The following is a 20,190-nucleotide window of genomic DNA, read 5'->3' as shown; positions in this document are numbered from 1 at the left end:
TTAACCCATGATTTTGAAAATTATTTCTTTTATGTCGAAGTCAAAACCGAGTCACCAAAGACATTGTAGTCCAGCAGTATCTCGTCTACCTCCCAAAGTGAAAGAAAAAGGTTAGACTTAAGTCCTCGTAGGAAGAAATGAGTGTCTGATTGCTAAGGGGGTAAAAAAAAAAAAAATATTCACCCCAATCCGTGTCCACAGTGACTGTTCAATGAAGTCATGCAATTCATAGGTACAGAGGTGCACAGAGCTACAAGCGATTTACAGGAAGATAGATTTCACCCAAAACTATTCTATTCCAACTTGCAACTGTTATTCCAACTTGCAACTGTTACAACTTCGATTTCAAAGTTGCACTTTCATGTTTTAAACTTAAAATTATCATAGATTATCTAGACAGAATTGAATGGTAGAGTCCAACCAGCCTCTGCCTGGCCCTCCAGGAGGCTGCGGCAGCAATCAATACTTCTCCTCGACCTTCATCAGCACAGCTGCACAAGGACGACCATTGTTTTCATTCTTCCCCTCAAGTCGACTTTGGAGAGACCATAGCTTTGGTGAGCCGAAGCTCAAAGTTAGTACTGTATCATAGCAAACAGATGCTACCATAGAGACGTTAGCATATGGAGGCAGTCAGATATCACGAGCAACCAGAAGCTTCTCATTTATTGAACTTCAATGTGTTATCCACACTGTTGGATGCGCGATCCTGAAAACCTTGAGAGGATGAATACCTGCTCGAAGAGCTGCCATCTGTAATATTTTTCTCTTTCCTATGTGGTTGCTTGCCCTTCTTTTCTCCTGGTGACGAGTCCTGCAAAAACCTATAAACAGTTATGATTCCATCGTTAATCTGGTCAACATTTTTGTAAAGGTTCCTTCTCTAAATCAATCTTAAACCAACCTGCTGTGCTCTAGATCCTGGTGTTTTGAGTTCCAGCTGTGTCGCCACATTGTTAATATCATCACTTATTTCATCGTTACTGTCCCTACTACAACCCAATGACTTGATTTTCGAATCTTGTTTGCTTGTAACGTGAGAAGTGGGTGCATATTGTCTAGATGGCTGTTCCGTGTGGGGATTAGCAGAAGTCGGATATGGGATGAAAGTTGTACAGGGGTTAGGAATGGCACCAGGATTCTGATTTCCAAAGAAAGGGAATGGCTGCAGAGATGGGTGCATAGGAACTGGACCTGGAGGAACAGAGAGAGGGACTGGATACGAATAAGACGGTGCCATGACAACTGAAGGATCAATACCACCCCACGGAAACATAACCCTGTGTCTTTGCTGATATTGTACATTGAGATTGTTGATATCAGATTTTAGAGCTGTCTTCTCCTCTCTAAGCTCGTTCTTCTCCTGTGTCAGCTGTTTAAAAAACAAAATCAACTAATGCGATAAGCAATCAAAAGGGGCCCGAAACCTTTAAGAACTACCATGAAAGGACCATCACCTCACGCGATTCCTCAGAAAGTGCTTTACACTCAGTTTTCAGTCTGTTGACTTCAGCAGTCAGATCCTTCAGCAATTGGACTGTATCAGTAAGGATGGTTGCCTTGTCATTCTTGGGTCTATCTGGGTCTGCACGTCGAATGAACGATGTAGTCTTCGAAAAATATCAACCGCTTTTAATATAGCAGTGAAATAAGAGCTATATACATAAGACTAAAAGCAACAATCATATAAATGTTCATTTTCCATGTTAATATTAGGGGCAGCGGAACAAGTTTTAAAGAGAACCAATCAAAAGATTAGCCCATGCAAGAGGTCAGCCATAGAAATCCAAGTTGTCTACCTAGTCTAAGAATTATTGAAATCTTAATTAAAAATCTTAAATCAATTTGCAATATAGTGAATTGAATTTGGAACTGCAGAAGCAGTTATATTCCAAGATGTAACGCAACAATAAATTAAAAGAGTGATAATACAAACCAGTAGACAAACCTAAGACCTCAAATGGTTGACATCTGAACTGAAACAAAGATGGCAAACACTAGTCTTTTGTTGGCCGCAGAGGGAGGGGGGTTAAGTTTGATCAAATATAAATATTAAAAATGTTAATTCCCAAAGGAGAAAATCAGGAGTTAGAGTAATAATAGGAGCATGGATAGAAAGCTCAGGAAAAAAACGACAAGAACAACAACAACAGGGCCTGATCCAATTTCAGAGGAGAGATAAGTAGGTTCTTCCTACAGATCTACTGGCAATAATGTTTGTTTATATCCACTCATCTTCATGTATTCACATTTTCAATATGACAAGCTACAATGCTACAATTGGGAAGCACCCAAACATGTTTCGTGACAATGACAAAATTTAGCATTATACACCAATTTAAAGAAGTGTAAGTGAAACATTTGATATTCTCTTCACAATCTATATGTTTTGCAGTGATTTTAATAATATAGAACACTGTCAAAGGCTAAGGACGAGTATATTCAACTTCATTTCCAACCACTCAAAGGAAGTATAATGTGGTTCTAAGATTGCTTCCGTAATTTGTCCACTTAAATCACATTTATTTTTATTTTTAATACCGTTGCCTAAAAAGGATTCTATTAAGCCTAGCATTGGCTTTGGTCTTATTCATTATGAAGGTTAAACCAACCAAACACTACTAGGTGTCCAGGTTCATTAGTTACTGTTGAGGCATTGAAAGGCATAATATCGAGGCAGGGAAAGATTAGGGTTTAAGTGTTTACAACCTTTCTGAAAACTGCCTTCCCATAAACATCAATTGATACAGGCATTGGATAGATTGATCAATCCCAGTCCACTAAGATTCAATTGATCCTTCGATCGATCAAACTCCACTGTCATTGTTCAACCGGTATTTTGTTTCTAAAACAGTTTAATCCATTTCAAAACATTATAAGATCAAATCATGCAAATTGAAACCCCAATTATACTTTAACCATTTGAATGCACGTACATGAACAATAATACGGTGAGTGCAAAATTTTGAGAGTTGAATTTACCTTTTTCTGCCCTTTTTCGCAGTGCCTAATACACCTTCCTCGTAGATAATTTAGATTCATGTTTTATGGAACTCAAATGTGTAACTTCATTATTCCATCTATAAGGGCAACTAGCAATTTCTACATTCGTGATACAAAATTTTCTCTGCAGTTACGTAATGTATCTGATCTACGATGAGGGTATATCATAATCACATGCTAGTACTGGCATACTCTAGCATTTCTCCTATTTGGCATACCATTGAAAAACAAGAGAATAGTAACAAGTATTAGCTAAATGAGAAGCTAAATATAAGAGTTTTTATTGGGAAAAAAAAATGGTATTCAAAGGTTGCAATACATTACCAAGTGCTTTTCCCAATTCTAGAAAGTGTTCATTTAGCTTATCCCTCCTCAATTTTTCTCGGTCTGCCTTTTGAACTCTTCTTGCAGCAGTTGAATCTTTTACTTCCACTTCGGGCCTTTGCCTAGAGAGAAAGGAATGGAAATTAAATACATTTAAAGCTAAAATGAACTAAATTTCTTCCAATTCCAAATCTAAGACGCAGATTCAGTGTTTCCAAACCCAACATTAATAGCAAGCAACTAAAGAATTCCTTCAATATATTTCTAAAAAAATTCATGTCCAAGTAAAAGATCTGTTCATCCGAAGGATTGAGGTCAGGTCTCTGGCATGACCTCATAGATACTTTAACAACCAATTAACATCTTCAAAGCTAATCAACACCTATTACATCCAAGTTCAACTACAAACAATTTTTTTTTTTTCTTTCTTTCTTGCGGTTTTTACATAACAATTTAATATTACACTTGCAATTGAGTTAATTCTGCAGAAATTGACATCACCAAGTAATATATATCTATATATATGTGTGTGTGTGTGTGAATACTACAAAGAACTATGAGTATGGAGGAAAAGGAAAAAAATCAGCAAATTAACCTTGGTTCGAGATGATGCGAATTGGGGAATCGATTGATAGTGTTGTTTGTGGGGATTGAATTGGGATTTAGGGTTCGAGAGAAATCATCTGTTTTCCATTGATCCATTGCTTGGCAATGGAGATTCTGCGAAAATATGCAAAGCCAATGCTCAAACTCTAGAGAGAGGGAGAGAGAGAGAGATAGAGTACAGTAAAAATAAGCTTGTGCTTTCCACGAGCCACGAGGATATAGCACCAACGACATGTGCACTGGCCGATCTGTCTCCACGTGGGGTCCATTGTGAGTCAACTGATTTAATTTGGGGAATCATCTCTAATATTCCTTCATAGTCTCCTCCTAATAATATGCTTAACCGAATTTTCCTCCAATTTTTAATATTTTTTTTATTCTTTTATACACCATATATTTTATTCTTCTATACTTGAGTGGTTGTCCAATGTCCACTTCTCTTTTTTATTTATTGTCTATGAATATTTCAGTTAACAAGTCTTTTTCAATGTCGGCATTTGCAAGGAATCTTAAAACAATACTAAATAGAATAACATAAGTTTATTTCTAATCTTTTTTATTTATTTTGTGTGTGTGTGATACTTATATCTTTGTCACATTAGAAGGCAACAATTGCTGATCCAAGTTTGAGTAATGCTACTAAGACATCTATCTTACGAGACTTTTCATGAGTTTTTTTTTTTTTTTTTTTTTGTAAGATTATGTGCAAATATTGAAGTACGAATTCAACTACTTGAAAGAGAATTAAACGATGATTATATAGTTAAAATTTTGTTTAAAATTCATTAACAGTAAATCACGCGGATCGATCAAAATTTTACACTCTTTTTTTTTTTTGTTTAAATTACATCATTAACTTTGACCGATTAGTGTAATTTATTGTCAATGAAATTTTGAACGAAATTTTAATTATATAATTGAAAAAAGAGAGTTCATGAGAGACCTCATGGTAGCATTACTCTCCAAGTTCAAAAATATGATCAAGTTGTGTATTCTTTAAATTAGTTAAAGAGTTTTAATGAGTGGCAGCGATATTCGCACTCATGTTTCTCTTATTGCACTTTACAATACTTTCTTCAATTTTTTTTTTTAATAAGAAATGACAAGAAAACCTGTGAACTCTTTAATGAATAGTTCCTTATATTATAATATCATAATTACCCATTAAACAATTTTTACTTTTTTTTACCTCCTTTATTTTTACTAGTATTTTTTCCCGCGCTGGTCCTATCAAAAAAATAATTTATTCAATAAGGATAAATTTATTTTTGATAGTAAAAAAATATAATTTATTCAACAGTGACTTTTTTTGGTCCAATCAAAACATATAATTTATTCAACAAAATTAATTTTTCTCAGTCTCGTAAAAAGTGGTAACTTTTTTTTTTTTTGGGATAATTTTGTATGGGTCTTGTAAAAAAAAAAGATAATTTATTCAATAAAAATAATTGGTTTTTTTTTTTTTTTTTTTTTTTTTTTTTTTTTTTTTTTGCGGTCTTATAAAAAGAAATAATTTTTTTAATAGAGATAATTTATTTATTTATTTTATCTTGACAAAAGAGATAATTTCTTAAATAAAGATATTTTTTTGAAACTTTTTTTTTCCTATCAAAAGAGATAATATTTTTTAATGAATCAACAGAAATAATATTTTTTTTAATATTTTTTTTTGGTCGTGTAAAAAAAAATTTGTACAACATAGTCACTCATCGTCATATTTTGGCCAAACAAATAAGTGGTCGACAAAAGAAAAATAAAAAAAGGGTAAAGTGCAATAAACCCCCTTATACTTTACTCTCTTTCCCAAAAAACCTCCCCAAACTATTTTTTTAACAGAAAACTCCCTATACTATCCAAATTTTTCCAAAAACAACCAGATGACACTATTCCGTTAGTTTTTTACCGTAAAGTAGTCACCTGACCTATGCTATAAATTGAAAATGACAAACCTACCCTTTCTAATTGGCCCAAATCGAACCATCAACCCCCAACTCCACTCTCTCTCCATGCTCTGCAAATTGCAATCTCTTTCTATGCTCTGCAACTTTTCAACAATCACAGACGAAACTCACCACTCTCTCTCTCTCTCTCTACTCACTTTCCTTATATTTAATCAACTTAATTTCCAAATAGTACCTCATAAGCCAAACATCAAAATATCAAAGCCAAATAAGTATTTGAATCTCTGTTTCTGCTACTGATTTTTAGATAGAGTAAGTAATCCCGAAACCCAGGTAAGCTATGAATATATCTAGAAGAGATTATATACAGTATGCAAAATACATGAATTTCAATTACATTTGTATTTGATTTGGTTTTGGGTTCTTAGGGACCAAGGTAAATAATCCATACAGTGCTGGTTGGTGGTCGGCGGTGATGGGGGTGGTGGCGACGCCACCGCCTGCTGTGGTTGTCTGTGTATGGATCACCATAGGAGATGGGTTTGCAGCTGGTTATCGGTGGGTGGTGGTGGTCGTCGGCTGGTGGGTGGTGGTGGGTCGGTATACGTATGTGGATAGGCTTGCATGAATGTTATTGATAAGGATGAAGATGGGGATGTTGGTGATTAACAATATAGTAACCTTTGTAAAAAACATTGGTGACAATTTGGCAGATAATAGATGTTCAGCCAATGCAAAAAGGCAAGTGCAGGAGTGTCCTTGTATCCTGCGCCTTTCATTTTCAGTCCAAGTCCTCTAAGATATTAAGATCAGACGGAATAAATAACACCCAACCATTTTTGGTGATTGATTTGGGCTAACAGCCGTTGCCAGAAAAAATGACTTCAAATGTTAGTGTGCCAAGAACTCTGTTTTTCTAATTTCATCCAAACACATACATTTGTTCCTTTTAATAAAATGAAGATAAGCACTATATTTATATATATATTTACAAAGATAATAGATAGATACCGAAGATTCCGATTCCAATTAAGCAGACAAATAAATTTATCAACGCATCTCTCTCTTGATCACATGTGAGATAAAATATGAGATAAAATATGAGATAAAATATTGCAATATTGCAAAAGGGTCCAATAATGGTGAGATAAAATATGATTAAGATGTGGTAAGTTGAAAAATAAGATAATAAATATGTTTTAATTTTGGTTTTTCTTATCATCAATATGGATGAACTCAATGGCTGAAGGAGCTGTGGTTTCTTGGATAGATTTCTAGTTAATTGGGTAGTGGTCTGGTTGGTATTTGGCACTAAAATAAAATGTGGACCGTAAGGTGGTGTTTGGCCCTAAAATAATAAGGGCAATTTTGTAATCTAATATTTCCGACGAGCTCCGGTGCCCATGAATTTGAATTTTGTCCTTAAATTGTATTTTTTAAATAGTTTAGGGGGTACTAATTAGTTCAGGGGGGTTTCTTGATATAGAGAGAGTAGTATAGGGGTGTTTATTGCTATTTACCCTAAAAAAAATACAAACATAAATTGATGATCAAACAAAAACGACACCAGACCTAGGCGGTTGCTTCGGTGTCGCTGTATGTGCTCTCATTCAGCGATCGGAGACTGACTACACAATCTTCTGCAAATGTGAAATGCGTTCAGATATATACACCCAGAGAGAGAAGAAGAAAGACCCATATATATATATATATATGAATGAAGATTGTAACGTATAACATCAACGGCCTCAATTCTCGCATCTCGCAGTTCGGTTCCCTCCTCAAATTACTCGACTCACTAGATGCCGACATCATATGCTTTCAGGTAAATATTTTTTTATTTATTTATTTTTTTTTCTCTCCTCCGCCCACCCACCAAAACACACACATATATACACATGTAGATGGTACTTTTCCATTTGGGTGCTTTAGATTCGCGTTGATAAATCGTTTGTTGTTCATACAGGAGACAAAATTGACGAGGCAGCAGCTAACGGCTGATTTGGTGATCGCCGACGGCTACGAATGCTTCTTTTCTTGCACGCGAACATCGAATAAAGGACGCGTAGGATACTCCGGTAAGGTGTTTGAGTAAATGCCTCACCCACAAGTAATGGGCTTACTTAGAAGTAATGGGGTATGTAATTTGGTCCTTGTGATTAAATTAGGTGCCAGGCTTTCTATATAGTTGCATTTGATATATGTGTGTGTATATATATTTGGTCAGATAAATACTCGTACACAGCCTTTCCCGCATGTGGAGAGGTGAGGCTGCGTCTGTCTAACCCTTCCCAAATCCCCCAATGACGGACACTGGGTTTTAAAGAAGAAAAAAAATACTCGCACACATCCACAAGTGCCCACTATGGGGCTTTGAACCCGTCCCCTATCGTTTTGAGGAAGGAGAGGATATAGTAGCTGGGCTAATGGTATAGTGGTTAGTTGCATTTGATTTCATTTGCAAGAGTTTGTGCATTGATATATTGAGCGTACCTGAAATAGTATAAGATGAGAAATGAATGCATTATTCAGAAGACTAAAGATAACGTCTTTCCATGGATAGATAGACTTAGCTGATGAAGGTAACACCAATTAAGGACGATAGCAACAGATGAATTATGAATATGTAATTGAGAAGATTAAATTCATATCAATTGTGGCCTTGATGAAGAGAGAGTGAACAATTAACATGGTTTGATTATTTGCAATTACTGCATTATATTTTATTTTTACCTATTTTTCCTTTTGGTCAAGTCATAGAAGTAGATAACTGAAATTCCTTAACCCTATGCACTGAGATTTGAAGCTCTTTTAACCTTTGAAGCGATGCTTGTCTTTACCCACCTCCTATTATTGAATTAATAGGTTCTTGTTGGAACTGCTCCCTATTGAGGGTAATACTAGGGGAAGAGGAAGACCAAAGTTAACGTGGGCAGAGTTGTACAGAAGGATATGATAGCATGTGGATTGATTGAGGCTATGGCCTTAAATAGAGTGGAATGGAAATATAGGATTCTTGTAGCCGACCCCAAGTAGTTGGGAAAAAGGCTTGGTTGTTGGTGGTGCTGGAACTGTTTGTGTTTCATTCTATACTAATTGTACGTTTTAAGCGAAAAGTTATTTTATTTTATTTTTTGGTGAGGTTGTTAATGACTATATTGGTTGATGATCATAAACTGGGGATTGTCAATGTGGGTCTTTACAGAATTGGAGATGTGAACTTGGTCTCCTTTTTAATTAAAACATAAAAAGTTGGTGACTTTGGTACAGGTGTTGCAACATTTTGTCGTGTAAAGTCAGCATTTTCAAGCAATGAAGTACCTTTGCCACTTGCAGCTGAAGAAGGCTTTACTGGTGTTCTTGAAACTTTGCAAGGATCAAGAGCTAGAAAAGATAGAATGCCTGCAAAAGTGGAGGGCCTTGAGGAGTTTCCGAAGGATGAGCTTCTGAAGATTGACAGTGAGGGTCGTTGTATCGTCACAGACCACAGCCATTTTGGTGAGTTAACATTTTGATAAGCATCAATTTGGACAGACTGTACGTAGAAGATGTGTATTCTATTTTCTGGGGTTTACTTCCCCTCATGTAATTTCAATTCCATTTCTACCATCAGACTCAGAGGTTCACTAGTATCAGCCATGATGTGATATGTATGGTATTCCATTCCCATTTTCATTTTGTTTCATTCAGTGGCCTTGTGCAGTTGCTTCAAAATTTTCTTTCTGGTAAATTGTCATATAATTCTGCAATAGAACTAATGTGAGGATTTGAACAGTGCTTTTCAATATATATGGGCCTCGAGCACATGATGATGCAGAAAGGGTCCAGTTTAAGCTCACATTTTTCAAGATTCTACAGGTACTCTTTTTTTTCTTTTTTTTTGGTGTTCCTTATTGATTGACCAAGTGCATTTTTAGCAGAGAGTTTTGGTGTGACGAAATATTTTATTTTTGTGGTTTCTGAATTATGACTTCATTTGTTGCATTTATGCCTCAAGAAATATGTTACATTACATGTGTTGCAAATTTTCCTTTTGGCTAACTTTGGAGAAATGATATGAAAGGTGGATTGGGGCATAATTTTATTTATTTATTTTTTAAGGTTGCACGTTACATTATTTCGCTCTGAAAAGATCTGAATTTTCTAGAAATGAAAATCATATTAGTGGATGTGAAATACAAAGAAGCATGCTAATTCTTCACCCAGAGAAAGGTGGGGAAGGCCAGTTTTTTATTTCCAATGCATTTTTGTTGATTACTACCCATCCTGATGGGATTGGTGCCTGAGAATTAATCTTGTCTTTTTTTGAAGTAGTAGTTGCCTTTTATTTTCAATTTCCACTCATATTGACAGTATTGACAGCAAGAGAAGTTTCTAATGCTGCAAAACTAAAGATTGTGATCCAACTCACTTGTTTATATAAACCTTTGCGTAAATGGTGTTTGGCTCTAGAAGTCTGTTTCTTTTATTTTGAGCATGTATCTCCTAGTTTCTTTTGCAGCCTCAGAGAGCGAAGCTATTATTTAGATTCACTAAGCGTTTAATAATCTTCATGCTGTTTGGTTGATATCAGTAATCTTTGTTGTAGAAAAGATGGGAGTGTCTCCTGCGTCAAGGAAGAAATATAATTGTTGTTGGTGATCTCAACATTGCTCCTGCTGCTATAGATAGCTGTAATCCAGGGCCTGATTTTGAGAAGAATGAGTGAGCTGCTAGCAAATTTATAAAGTGCTTGTTTGATACACCTGCATATTTATGTGTGCTGCATTTTGTTTCTTTAGTTTTAATTTCTAATGTTACTAGAATTCCTTTCATATCTAATTTATCAAAATAAATTGTCTTGTAGGTTCAGGGCATGGTTCAGATCTCTACTAGTGGATAATGGCGGTCCTTTCTTTGATGTTTTTAGAGCAAAACATCCTGACAGGTTTTATACCTTACTTGATTTATGATTTATGTTAATTGATGAAAGACATGTTGTGAGCATTGTGCAGTTTTCATTTTGTATATTTCTTTGAGTTATATTCCACCTTGTACAATGATAATGAGCGCCTGCATTTATGTTACTTTTGAATTTACCTTATTGTTGATCACCAGAATTTCCTGTCACATTTAATAATATTTACTTAATGACATCAGTGAATAAAGCTGTTGCTTCAACTCAATTCATGATCTTGTTGCACTGTTTGTTCATTTATTTATTTGTAAATATTTATTATCCTTTGTTTATTTTTATTCTCCAGAAGAGAAGCATATACACATTGGCGACAGGACACAGGAGCTGAAGAATTCAATTATGGGACTAGGATTGATCATATTCTCAGTGCTGGATCATGTTTACACGAAGAGCATGACCAGCAATGCCACAGCTTTGTAAAATGCCATGTTAAGGAGTGTGACATGTTGATGCAGTTTAAGCGAAGGAGGCCTGAAAATTCACCTAGGTAGAAGTTAGAACTATGTAGTTTTATGAAGTCCTAATGCATCACAATAATTGAAATGTTGCAGATAACCAGTATTTGTAATAATTATGCTGTGTGTGTGTGTGTGTGTGTGTGTGTAGGTATATGTATGTCCATAAGCCCCTAACTTTGCATGCTTGAAGGTGCAGATAGGCACGTATATACTTCTTTTTCCTTTTTTTTTTACCTCAACTCTTTCTTGATATTGCTCAATATATGGTTATATTATTGTTTTAGAAGAAAGATGTGTGAGGCACTGAGCTCCTATATGTTTTAAATTGAAATTAATTAATAGCAAAAACAGTTGAAGATAAAGGTTTCATTTAAGCTCCATGCATGTAGATGCAAGTTTGTGTTTGTGCTTGTGCGTGCATGCCTGCACGTGCACGTGCACTAATCTTTTACTATGTTAAGGACAAAACTGGTGTCTCTCTCATTTTTAAGCTAAGATATACGCAAGGGAAGGCTGCGTACATCTAACCCTCCCCGGACCCTGCATTGGCGGGAACCTCACGCACTGGGTTTGCCCTTTAAAATGGATCCTGTTTTACCTGTATTTCAGACTGATTAGAACTTTTTCCCCCTTCATCTTCAGAGTTGTTTAGGGTTCTCCAGTTGATTGAATTATATGGTTTGGGTGATTGATATACATTGTACCTGTTTGATGGGCACTTGGATTGTGATAATCATGCGCTAAATGCATATCACTAACCCAGATAGTACAAGGGTAATTTTATGGTAATTATAAAGTAAAGGATCTGCATGCATTTTAATGTACATAGATTCACAAATCTGCTCATTTTTACTTGTGCATGTGAAGGAGAAAATGTAATTTTTCTTTCTTTGCCTCATCCACAGGTGGAAGGACGGGAGAAGCATCAAACTGGAAGGTTCAGATCACATTCCTGTTTACATGAGTTTGGTGGAAATCCCAGATATTCTGCAGCATAGCACTCCCTCTTTATCAGCTAGATATGCTCCTGAGGTTCGTGGGATCCAACAAACTATTGGTGCGAGAACCTAACTCATTCTTTGAATTATCTGCACTTATATAGCATTTTTGGTGTCTATTATGTTATGATGTCTTTGTTTAAATCCAACAGCTCTTTTATTCGGACGGTATTGGATTTGGATACGTTACACTGAATATCTTGCATTTTTTAATTTCCTGATTGATTGGAAGTTTGTTATGTTTGACTTATGGGAACAAGTTTTCTGTAGACGATTTTGTATATATGTAACTGGAACTTTGAGCCCATTGTTGTTCTTTAGTGGATATAAAGCTAGAAATTTGCTATAGAAGTCGGTGGCAATTCGTGTTCGCGGGTCGTAATCATGTCGTGTCGATGTAAGGGTATTCTACTCCCGAACACGACTCGTTTAATAATCGTGTCAGTAACTCTCAATACTAACCCGACCTGTTTATTAAACGGGTTACACGTCTAACCCGTTTAACGACCTGTTTAATTAAATTAAATATTTTATTATTTAAATTATTAATAATACTCGATAAAACATTAAATACTAGAAAAATATAATTATCAATCCAACCAAATTACTAAATAATCTCTAATCTACAAAAGAATAAATTATAAGATACAAGTTTAGATAGTTATTTTAGAACTTAAATAGAAATTTGCTTATGACACGTATAGTTAAACGAGTATAAACGGGTTATGCAGGTTGAACTCTTCAACCCAAACACGACACGATTAATTAAACGGGTTAATCGTATCGACCCGTTTACGACCCGAACCCGTTTAAGGTCAACACAAACCCGTTTAACTCGTATCGTGTTCGAGGGTCATGTCAAACTTTGTCACCCCTATATAGAACTTATAAATTTGTATCATTATGGTTCAATATTTTGACATATATTTTCTTAGAGCTTACATGTAGAAAAATCATTATAATGAAGAATTTCATCAAGATTATTAGTTGAGCGAATGTTGGTGGTTAAAATAATGAATTTGTGGGTTATTTCATAAAGTGGCAAATTAATTGGTGCAAAGAATCATTGACGAATGCAATTCCTATAGTCTGAGGATGTAGCCACATGCACAATGCATCTTTATCTAATGGGTTAATTTCACAGACACCTCCTCAGGTTTGGCTAAATATCACATAGAAGCATCTTTTGAAAATTACTATCACTTAGGTCCAATTTTACTTTTTCATCACTGGCACTGTTAAAATTGAGTGAGAAGACTATTTTACCCCTAATTTTTTAATACTTTTTATTTTAAAATATCAACAGTCTAAAATGTCAATTTTGCCCTCATTAGTTACCCTCACTATACCCACTTCTCTCTCTCTCTCTCGTATCTGGATCTTCCAATTTGAAGACTTACAAAATTCTCAAGTCGGTTCACTGATTTTTTTTTTTTTTTTTCCTTCTTCTTCTTCTTCTTAATTTTGTGTATGTTTTTTTTTTTTTTGAAAATTTGGAGGAACCAAAGTGGATTTTAAGCATAGATTCTTGACCGATCCAGAGGTACTTTCTTGAAAGCTGACATGCTTATACATACATATATATATATATATATATATATTCTCCTAATTATTCTTGGTGTGACCAATTAGTTGTAATCTTGAAATGCATGAATCAGGAGTGATTCTGGAGAAATTGATATTTATATTCCAAATCTAAGCATCCCACTCCAAACATCTTTAAAAAATGAACAAAAATCACATGCGTGTCCATGTGTTCGTTCATATATGTATCTATGAATATATATATATATGTATATGTGTATGTGTATGTATGGTTGCAGAGGTGATGCAAAAGCTATATTAGGGTTAGTGTATTGAAAACAAGAATATTTCTAATTTGGGAACTTGGTTTCTTTAATTTTAGAGAAAGAAGACAATAATCAAACTATTGGGTCAGTTTGATTAAAAAAAAAAAATTATTGGGTGAGTCAAAATTTGCTCTATCAACTGCTCATGCCTTAATTGGCCTTATTTATGTGCTTGAGTCCATTGAGCTCGCGAAGTGCCTTGTTGATTTTGAAATAATGAATAAAAAAATGCTTGATTGATTGATGCTACATGCTCTCTATGAACCCTATAGTGGCCATTCATCCGAAAGAGATGAAGAAAAATATGTTTGGGTGCAACAATCCTCTTTGCTAGATTTAAGCAATCCAGATAGTAAATGTCACAGGCTCTTTGGAGCAATTGAGAGGGATGAAGAAAAATTCTTTGTTAAGACACAATTTGAGCAATGTTACAGGCTCTTTGCAGCATATAAGGCACGGTTGGTGTTAACTGTGGTTGTAAATTGGGGCTAGATGGTGGTGGATCGCTAATATGGGTCTCTAGGTCGCTGGCGGAACTAGTGGTGGCAAGTGAGAGGAGAGGGATATATATATATATATATATATATATATATATTATTGTAAATTTATAAAATATTTAGGGATATTTTGGTCTTTTATCTAATTCTTTATGGTTAGTGAGTTCTTTTGACAAAGTCAAAGGGTATTTATGTCATTTTACATGGTGTCATAGCTCAGACGTCATGTGTAGATAACGGTTGGGGGTGTGAGTGAAAGATGGAACAAACGATTGTAGCTTAACTGATATTAATTTTCGAAAGATATTTCAATGTGATATTTGGCCAAACTTGAAGGGGTGCCAATGAAATTAACCCTTATTTAATTGGAGGGGTGAAGTCAATAGCCACAGTTGCAGGTTGCCACAAGCTGCTAGAGTCTGATATAACATCCCTGAAAGTTGACACGCCACATGGCTACATCTTTGTGACTATCCAAAAATGTAAGAAGATTAGAAAGGTCATCAACTAGCATTGATCCTACCTACCTGGGGTATTTGGAGGGTTCAACTGGAGAAAGAACTAACATTTGACATTGTTTTTCATCAAGTGGCTGCACAAAGTGGTGGCATTTATAAATATTTTGTTTTCTAATTTTACTTGACGTCTTGGACTTCCATTTTATTGAATGTTTGTGTTTTGTTAGTTTATATATATTTTCTTTATTACTTTTATTCTTTTCAGTTGTCTTTGTTAGCATTGGTCCTGCCTACCTGGGGTATTTGGAGGGTTGAACTGGAGAAAGAACTAACATTTGACATTGTTTTTCATCAAGTGGCTGCACAAAGTGGTGACATTTATAAATATTTTTTTTTCTAATTTTACTTGACGTCTTGGACTTGCATTCTATTGAATGTTTGTGTTTTGGTAGTTTATGTATATTTTCTTTATTACTTATATTCTTTTCAGTTGTCTTTGTCTACAACAGAGATGAAATCTTTCCATTAAGTTGTCCTTGTAATTGTCTTGCCATATCTTGTTGGAAATTTACCAACCCAATAACCTTTTACAGTCTCAATGTTGATCAAAAGACAAGTAGCTGAGCAAGTTGAGACCTGTGGAGTGTCAAGTTCCTTTCCAGAAGAAAATAGTACTGGAGGGAGTTGCAGTGAGAATCTGAAAAGGTCATCTGATGGTTGCATTGGTTTGGGCATATCCTCAGAAGCAATATCTTATTCTTCGAACCTTGAATCTGAAGTTGCCAGTCCAAGAACAGATGAATACTCTGGAGTTTCCTCTAATGGCACTCATAAGAATTTGATTAAAGTGGGATCTGACCGCGATATTTCAAAACCTGGCACAAAAATTAGGAAAAAACCAAGACAAGGTGATTGTTCACAACTCACACTGAAATCCTTTTTCCAGAAAAGTTCAAGATTTAGCGATGGTGCCGACAACTCTGGCACTGACCTCTCACTTAGTCAGACAGGTGTTTCAAGTTCTAATCAGTCACCCATTGGAACCTTTCTGGGTGATCATGCAAGCAGTAGTCCCAAACAATGTGAATTGAATGATTGTGCATCTACTCAAGATCAGGGCGAGCTAAATTCCTGTTGCAATTCAGAAAAAGAGAAGACTAATGTTGCTATATTAGAGTGGCAAAGGATTCAACAACTCATGCAGAACAGCATTCCTCTTTGCAAGGGCCATGGTGAAGCCTGTGTTGTTCGGGTTGTGAAGAAACCAGGTCCTACTTTTGGACACAGATTTTTTGTCTGTGCTCGTTCTGAGGTACAATGTACTCAAGAGTTACATTCATTTTTGTTTTTGCAGATTGTATGCCCACAATTACTTATTATATAATCATATTAATCATTTGCAGCTGCTACTTCTTTGGAGGTGAGTCCATGGTTTTTAAAAAGTGAAAAAGAAAAACTAGTAGCTCTAGGATCTGTGAAGCTAGATATATAGTATTAAGATGTGTACAATTTTTACTTGATGGGCATGGCATTAAAATTAAATACAAAGAACAAAAGGTCATGCTATTCCCCATATAGTCCTTTTTTCGTAAATTCTGAGTTTGTAGTTTAAATAGTTGTTTTTCTTGTTACTTTAGCATGATCGGGCTTGGTTATTTCATAAATGTGAGACCAGAGTAAACAGGGGTGGACCCAATAACTTCAAAATGTGAGGTTTCAAAAGTTAGGGGGACAGCTTTTAAATATTCTAAAACTTGCTATTCTCGAGTACCTATTTGCTAGAAAATTTTAATAAAATTCTGGGGGGTGTTTATGGATTTATTATACGTCCTTTGGCCTGCTTTAGTTACTCTTGTTTTTTTATTTTTTTTATGGTCACGGCCTTTGTTTAAGTTACATTGGTGTTTCTTAGTTCCCACCCTTCCAGGTCTTTTCACATATTAGCTCTTAGCATGTGTAAAGTGGCAATTGGGAAAGGTGGAGCATGTACAAACTAACCAGAACCATTTTCTTCTTTGAACTTCTTATAGGGGCCTGCTTCTAATCCTGAAACAAATTGTGGTTACTTCAAGTGGGCTACTACGAAACCTAAGCGCAAAGGGTGACAGGCTGAAGTTTTCTTATAAGATGTGAAGCCATCCATCCATTGCCAGCCTTGTAATATCTTCTATCTTATGGTGCAGATAATTAAATTTCTTCAAAATCTACGACTCTAATCGTTTTCATACCTTTTTTTTTTTTTTTTTCCTAGTTTATACCTCTTATTAATTTATTTTCCTTTCATGTATTGACTTTTGAGCAGTTGCCCTGCATGGGTCGCGGAAACCAGCCATTTTTGCTAGCGCGCCTTCTGGTCATCCTTTGAGGAGCATCAATGTAATATATATTTAATACTATTTGGCTAAATTACAGTAAGTCCTATTTTGTTTTCCTCAAGAGGAGCAGGGGAAGGTTTGTTGGGTAGGGTTTCGCACGACCTTGGCACTGGCTTCTCCATGGCAACTCGTAACCTATTTTGTATCATGTATAACTTGGAGTAGAGATGGTATTCTATCAATACAAATGTTGGTGTTTCCATTGTTGGGAGGCACGTACATGGTTTCAATAGTGACTTTTTTTTTTTCTGGGTCAGAATCAATCTTCTGCCTTGCTATGCTATTTGCTTTATTATTATTCACAGCAGCCCCCACTGATTGAAAGATTGATTCTGTGCTTGGTGGGCATCATTGTTGCCCCTGATACCGAACTTCTCATCCGTTTGAAGAATGGCTGCAACTTCTTTCGACCATCAAAGTCTCTCTTTTACCGGGTCCGCGAGTGCCTTCTGTTCAACGGCAAGAAATGGTATGTGCTCATTGTCATGCTCGTCGTCGCTCGTCAGTGATGGGTTGAATGTCAATTGCAACATTTGGAGGGCTGTGAATGACCGGTGACCAATTCAGGTGTTTTTGACAAACGTTGTTGGACAGAAAAACTAGGATCTATGTGACTCAGGAAGCCAACTGTAATCATTTGTGGTTCTTCCTTTGGAGCAAATCTTTGCCCTTGAACATTATTGCATCAAGGTGAAGAAGAACAAGAACAAGATGAGGAACAAAGGCTAAACACAGAGAAAGGTAAAAGTCCTATCCTGTGTCCTTTTCTGTCCAGTGTGGGAAAATATCCAATACTTTTTTGTAAAGTACATCCCAAATTGGACCGAGCATGATGCATCCTGTTCTACGGAAACGATCCGAGTTGGATTTTTACATGCTTAGTTATGCTGGGTTTTTATTCATCTGTTATGATTAATATTTCTTCCTAAAATTGAGGTTAGTAGGTTCCTTGTGTGGGATAAGGATCCTCTCCAACGCACGAGAGGTCTTGTGCAAAATTCAGTGGTTGAGATTGAATTATCACTGGTGAATCCTATTTATTAATTCAATTTCAATCACTGAATTATGTGCAAGACCTTTCCTGCACTAGAGAGAATCCCTCGTGTGAGTTTTCCCCTAATCTCATTTCCCAGTCTTCTCGAAGGAAAAAAATAAAAATATGAGCAACTAACACCTCTAGATCATGATAGGTGCTCTAATATGCTTTAAAATGATGCAAGTTGAAACTAGGACATTTATATTACATTTTCACATAAACAATGAGTGGTAATCATACCAACTTGAAAATTTTATTCAAATTGAATACATTTTCTCTCATAAAAACTTGATGACATGGATACCCTCCTGTCATATATATCTATATGTGTACACATATATAATAGTATCATTGTATTTAGTTAAGGATTTATTCAGAGTGCTGTCGTGACTTACCATGACACAACTCTTTAGACTTCGAATCAAATTCGTTTTATGGTGTTGCTGAATTTCACCACTACACAAATTTTGTTGCAGATGAACTTGGTATTTGTAATAAAGCAGATGGGACATCATATATCAACGTAATAAAGATTTTGTAATGTCGTGTTGTGCGTGTATCCGTTTATATGTGTGTGTCTATATATATATATATATATATATATATATATATATATATATCACTGCGATTTGTGAATCACGAGTGCCACTCCAATATGGAGGGAATGTATTATATCAGGAAAAAGCTAAACAAAATTACAAGCACGCTCTGATGTCGCGTTGTACACCTAATATATATATATATTTATCACTGCGATTTGTGAATCACGAGTGCCACTCCAATATGGAGGGAATGTATTACATCAGGAAAAAGCTAAACAAAATTACAAGCACGCTCTGATGTCGCGTTGTACACCTAATTCCTCACTATTTCATGTTCTTAGATCAAGTTATGGTATAAAAAATAAATAATAATAAAAATAATAAACTTGCTTCATAAATTTTTTTTTTTTTTTTTTTTTTTTTTTTTTCCTAGTTGGCTAATATGTGCGTACATCTCTTTTGAGACATAAAGTCCTACTCTCTCTTTGAAAGGTGAGGGGCTGATATTGCTAGGCTACTGGCCCCTTGGTGATTCATAATTCTTCCAAAATGATATAAGTTTTATATGAGAGTGAGACAACTATTAGAAATGTTTTAATAAAAAGATAATAAATATTATTTTTAATGAAGCTTCTATGATAGAATTATTTACCTCATACATGGGAGTCGGTAGCCTGTAATTGTAAAACTTATATATATACTCTAATCTAATATTTTTAATTTTTTTTTATCGTGTATGAATGAAATAAATATTACTTTATAAGGTCAAAATTAATTGAAAACTCCATCATTTTCTTATATACATATTACTAATTATTATTTTTAATTATTTTACCATTTCTATAAAATAAGAACAATTTAGATATCTAAACTATAACATGATATTTTCTTGGATAAATTTTCATCTTAACTAAATACATATTAGAAAATTACTTTTCTTTTCATTCACTTCACTTTTCTTTTCATTTCCTTTCCTTTCTTACTATTTTCATCCAAACGGAGCCTTAGAATAATTCTTACAACACTTCAGTCATGGCCCATTAACCGCTCAGCCGGTGCAAACGCCCCCACTACCCAAAAAAAAATAAAAAATAATATTTTTAAAATTACTTGAATTTTTTTAAAATATACTTATATTTTTGTAAAAATCTTTAAAATACTCCCACTCAATTTCAATTGACATTT

At 35.1% G+C, this 20,190-nt stretch overlaps 2 protein-coding genes across 6 annotated transcripts; one reads left to right on the top strand and one right to left on the bottom strand.

The window, feature by feature from the left end:
• Nucleotides 1-130: 130 nt before the first annotated feature.
• On the bottom strand, nucleotides 131-4,182 carry LOC132266596 (transcription factor bHLH121). 2 transcript variants are annotated; one of them, XM_059767518.1, is made up of 5 exons: nucleotides 3,923-4,182; nucleotides 3,328-3,449; nucleotides 1,458-1,585; nucleotides 905-1,372; nucleotides 131-824 (listed from the first exon to the last, which is right to left on the bottom strand). In XM_059767518.1, exons 1-5 carry the CDS (start codon nucleotides 4,165-4,167, stop codon nucleotides 774-776), a joined length of 1,014 nt encoding a protein of 337 aa, XP_059623501.1. In that variant the 5' UTR covers nucleotides 4,168-4,182; the 3' UTR covers nucleotides 131-773. The 2 variants fall into 2 exon arrangements, with proteins under 2 accessions (XP_059623501.1, XP_059623500.1); XM_059767517.1 differs by having other exon boundaries at nucleotides 131-814.
• Nucleotides 4,183-7,362: 3,180 nt separating this feature from the next.
• Nucleotides 7,363-17,642, top strand: LOC132266594 (DNA-(apurinic or apyrimidinic site) endonuclease 2). 4 transcript variants are annotated; one of them, XM_059767513.1, is made up of 12 exons: nucleotides 7,363-7,659; nucleotides 7,801-7,912; nucleotides 9,105-9,332; nucleotides 9,610-9,692; nucleotides 10,423-10,538; nucleotides 10,681-10,761; nucleotides 11,078-11,278; nucleotides 12,155-12,306; nucleotides 15,646-15,960; nucleotides 16,063-16,364; nucleotides 17,083-17,209; nucleotides 17,355-17,642. In XM_059767513.1, exons 1-11 carry the CDS (start codon nucleotides 7,552-7,554, stop codon nucleotides 17,155-17,157), a joined length of 1,773 nt encoding a protein of 590 aa, XP_059623496.1. In that variant the 5' UTR covers nucleotides 7,363-7,551; the 3' UTR covers nucleotides 17,158-17,209; nucleotides 17,355-17,642. The 4 variants fall into 4 exon arrangements, with proteins under 4 accessions (XP_059623496.1, XP_059623493.1, XP_059623494.1 ...); XM_059767510.1 differs by having other exon boundaries at nucleotides 15,646-16,364; XM_059767511.1 differs by having other exon boundaries at nucleotides 15,646-16,364; nucleotides 17,083-17,229.
• Nucleotides 17,643-20,190: the final 2,548 nt, after the last annotated feature.

Source organism: Cornus florida, unplaced genomic scaffold (assembly GCF_030987335.1).
Source record: "Cornus florida cultivar Cherokee Brave unplaced genomic scaffold, ASM3098733v1 CherokeeBrave_3.0.0_Hap2_Chr07, whole genome shotgun sequence".
Classification (NCBI taxonomy): Eukaryota; Viridiplantae; Streptophyta; class Magnoliopsida; order Cornales; family Cornaceae; genus Cornus; species Cornus florida.
This window is presented reverse-complemented; position numbering and strand designations above follow the sequence as displayed.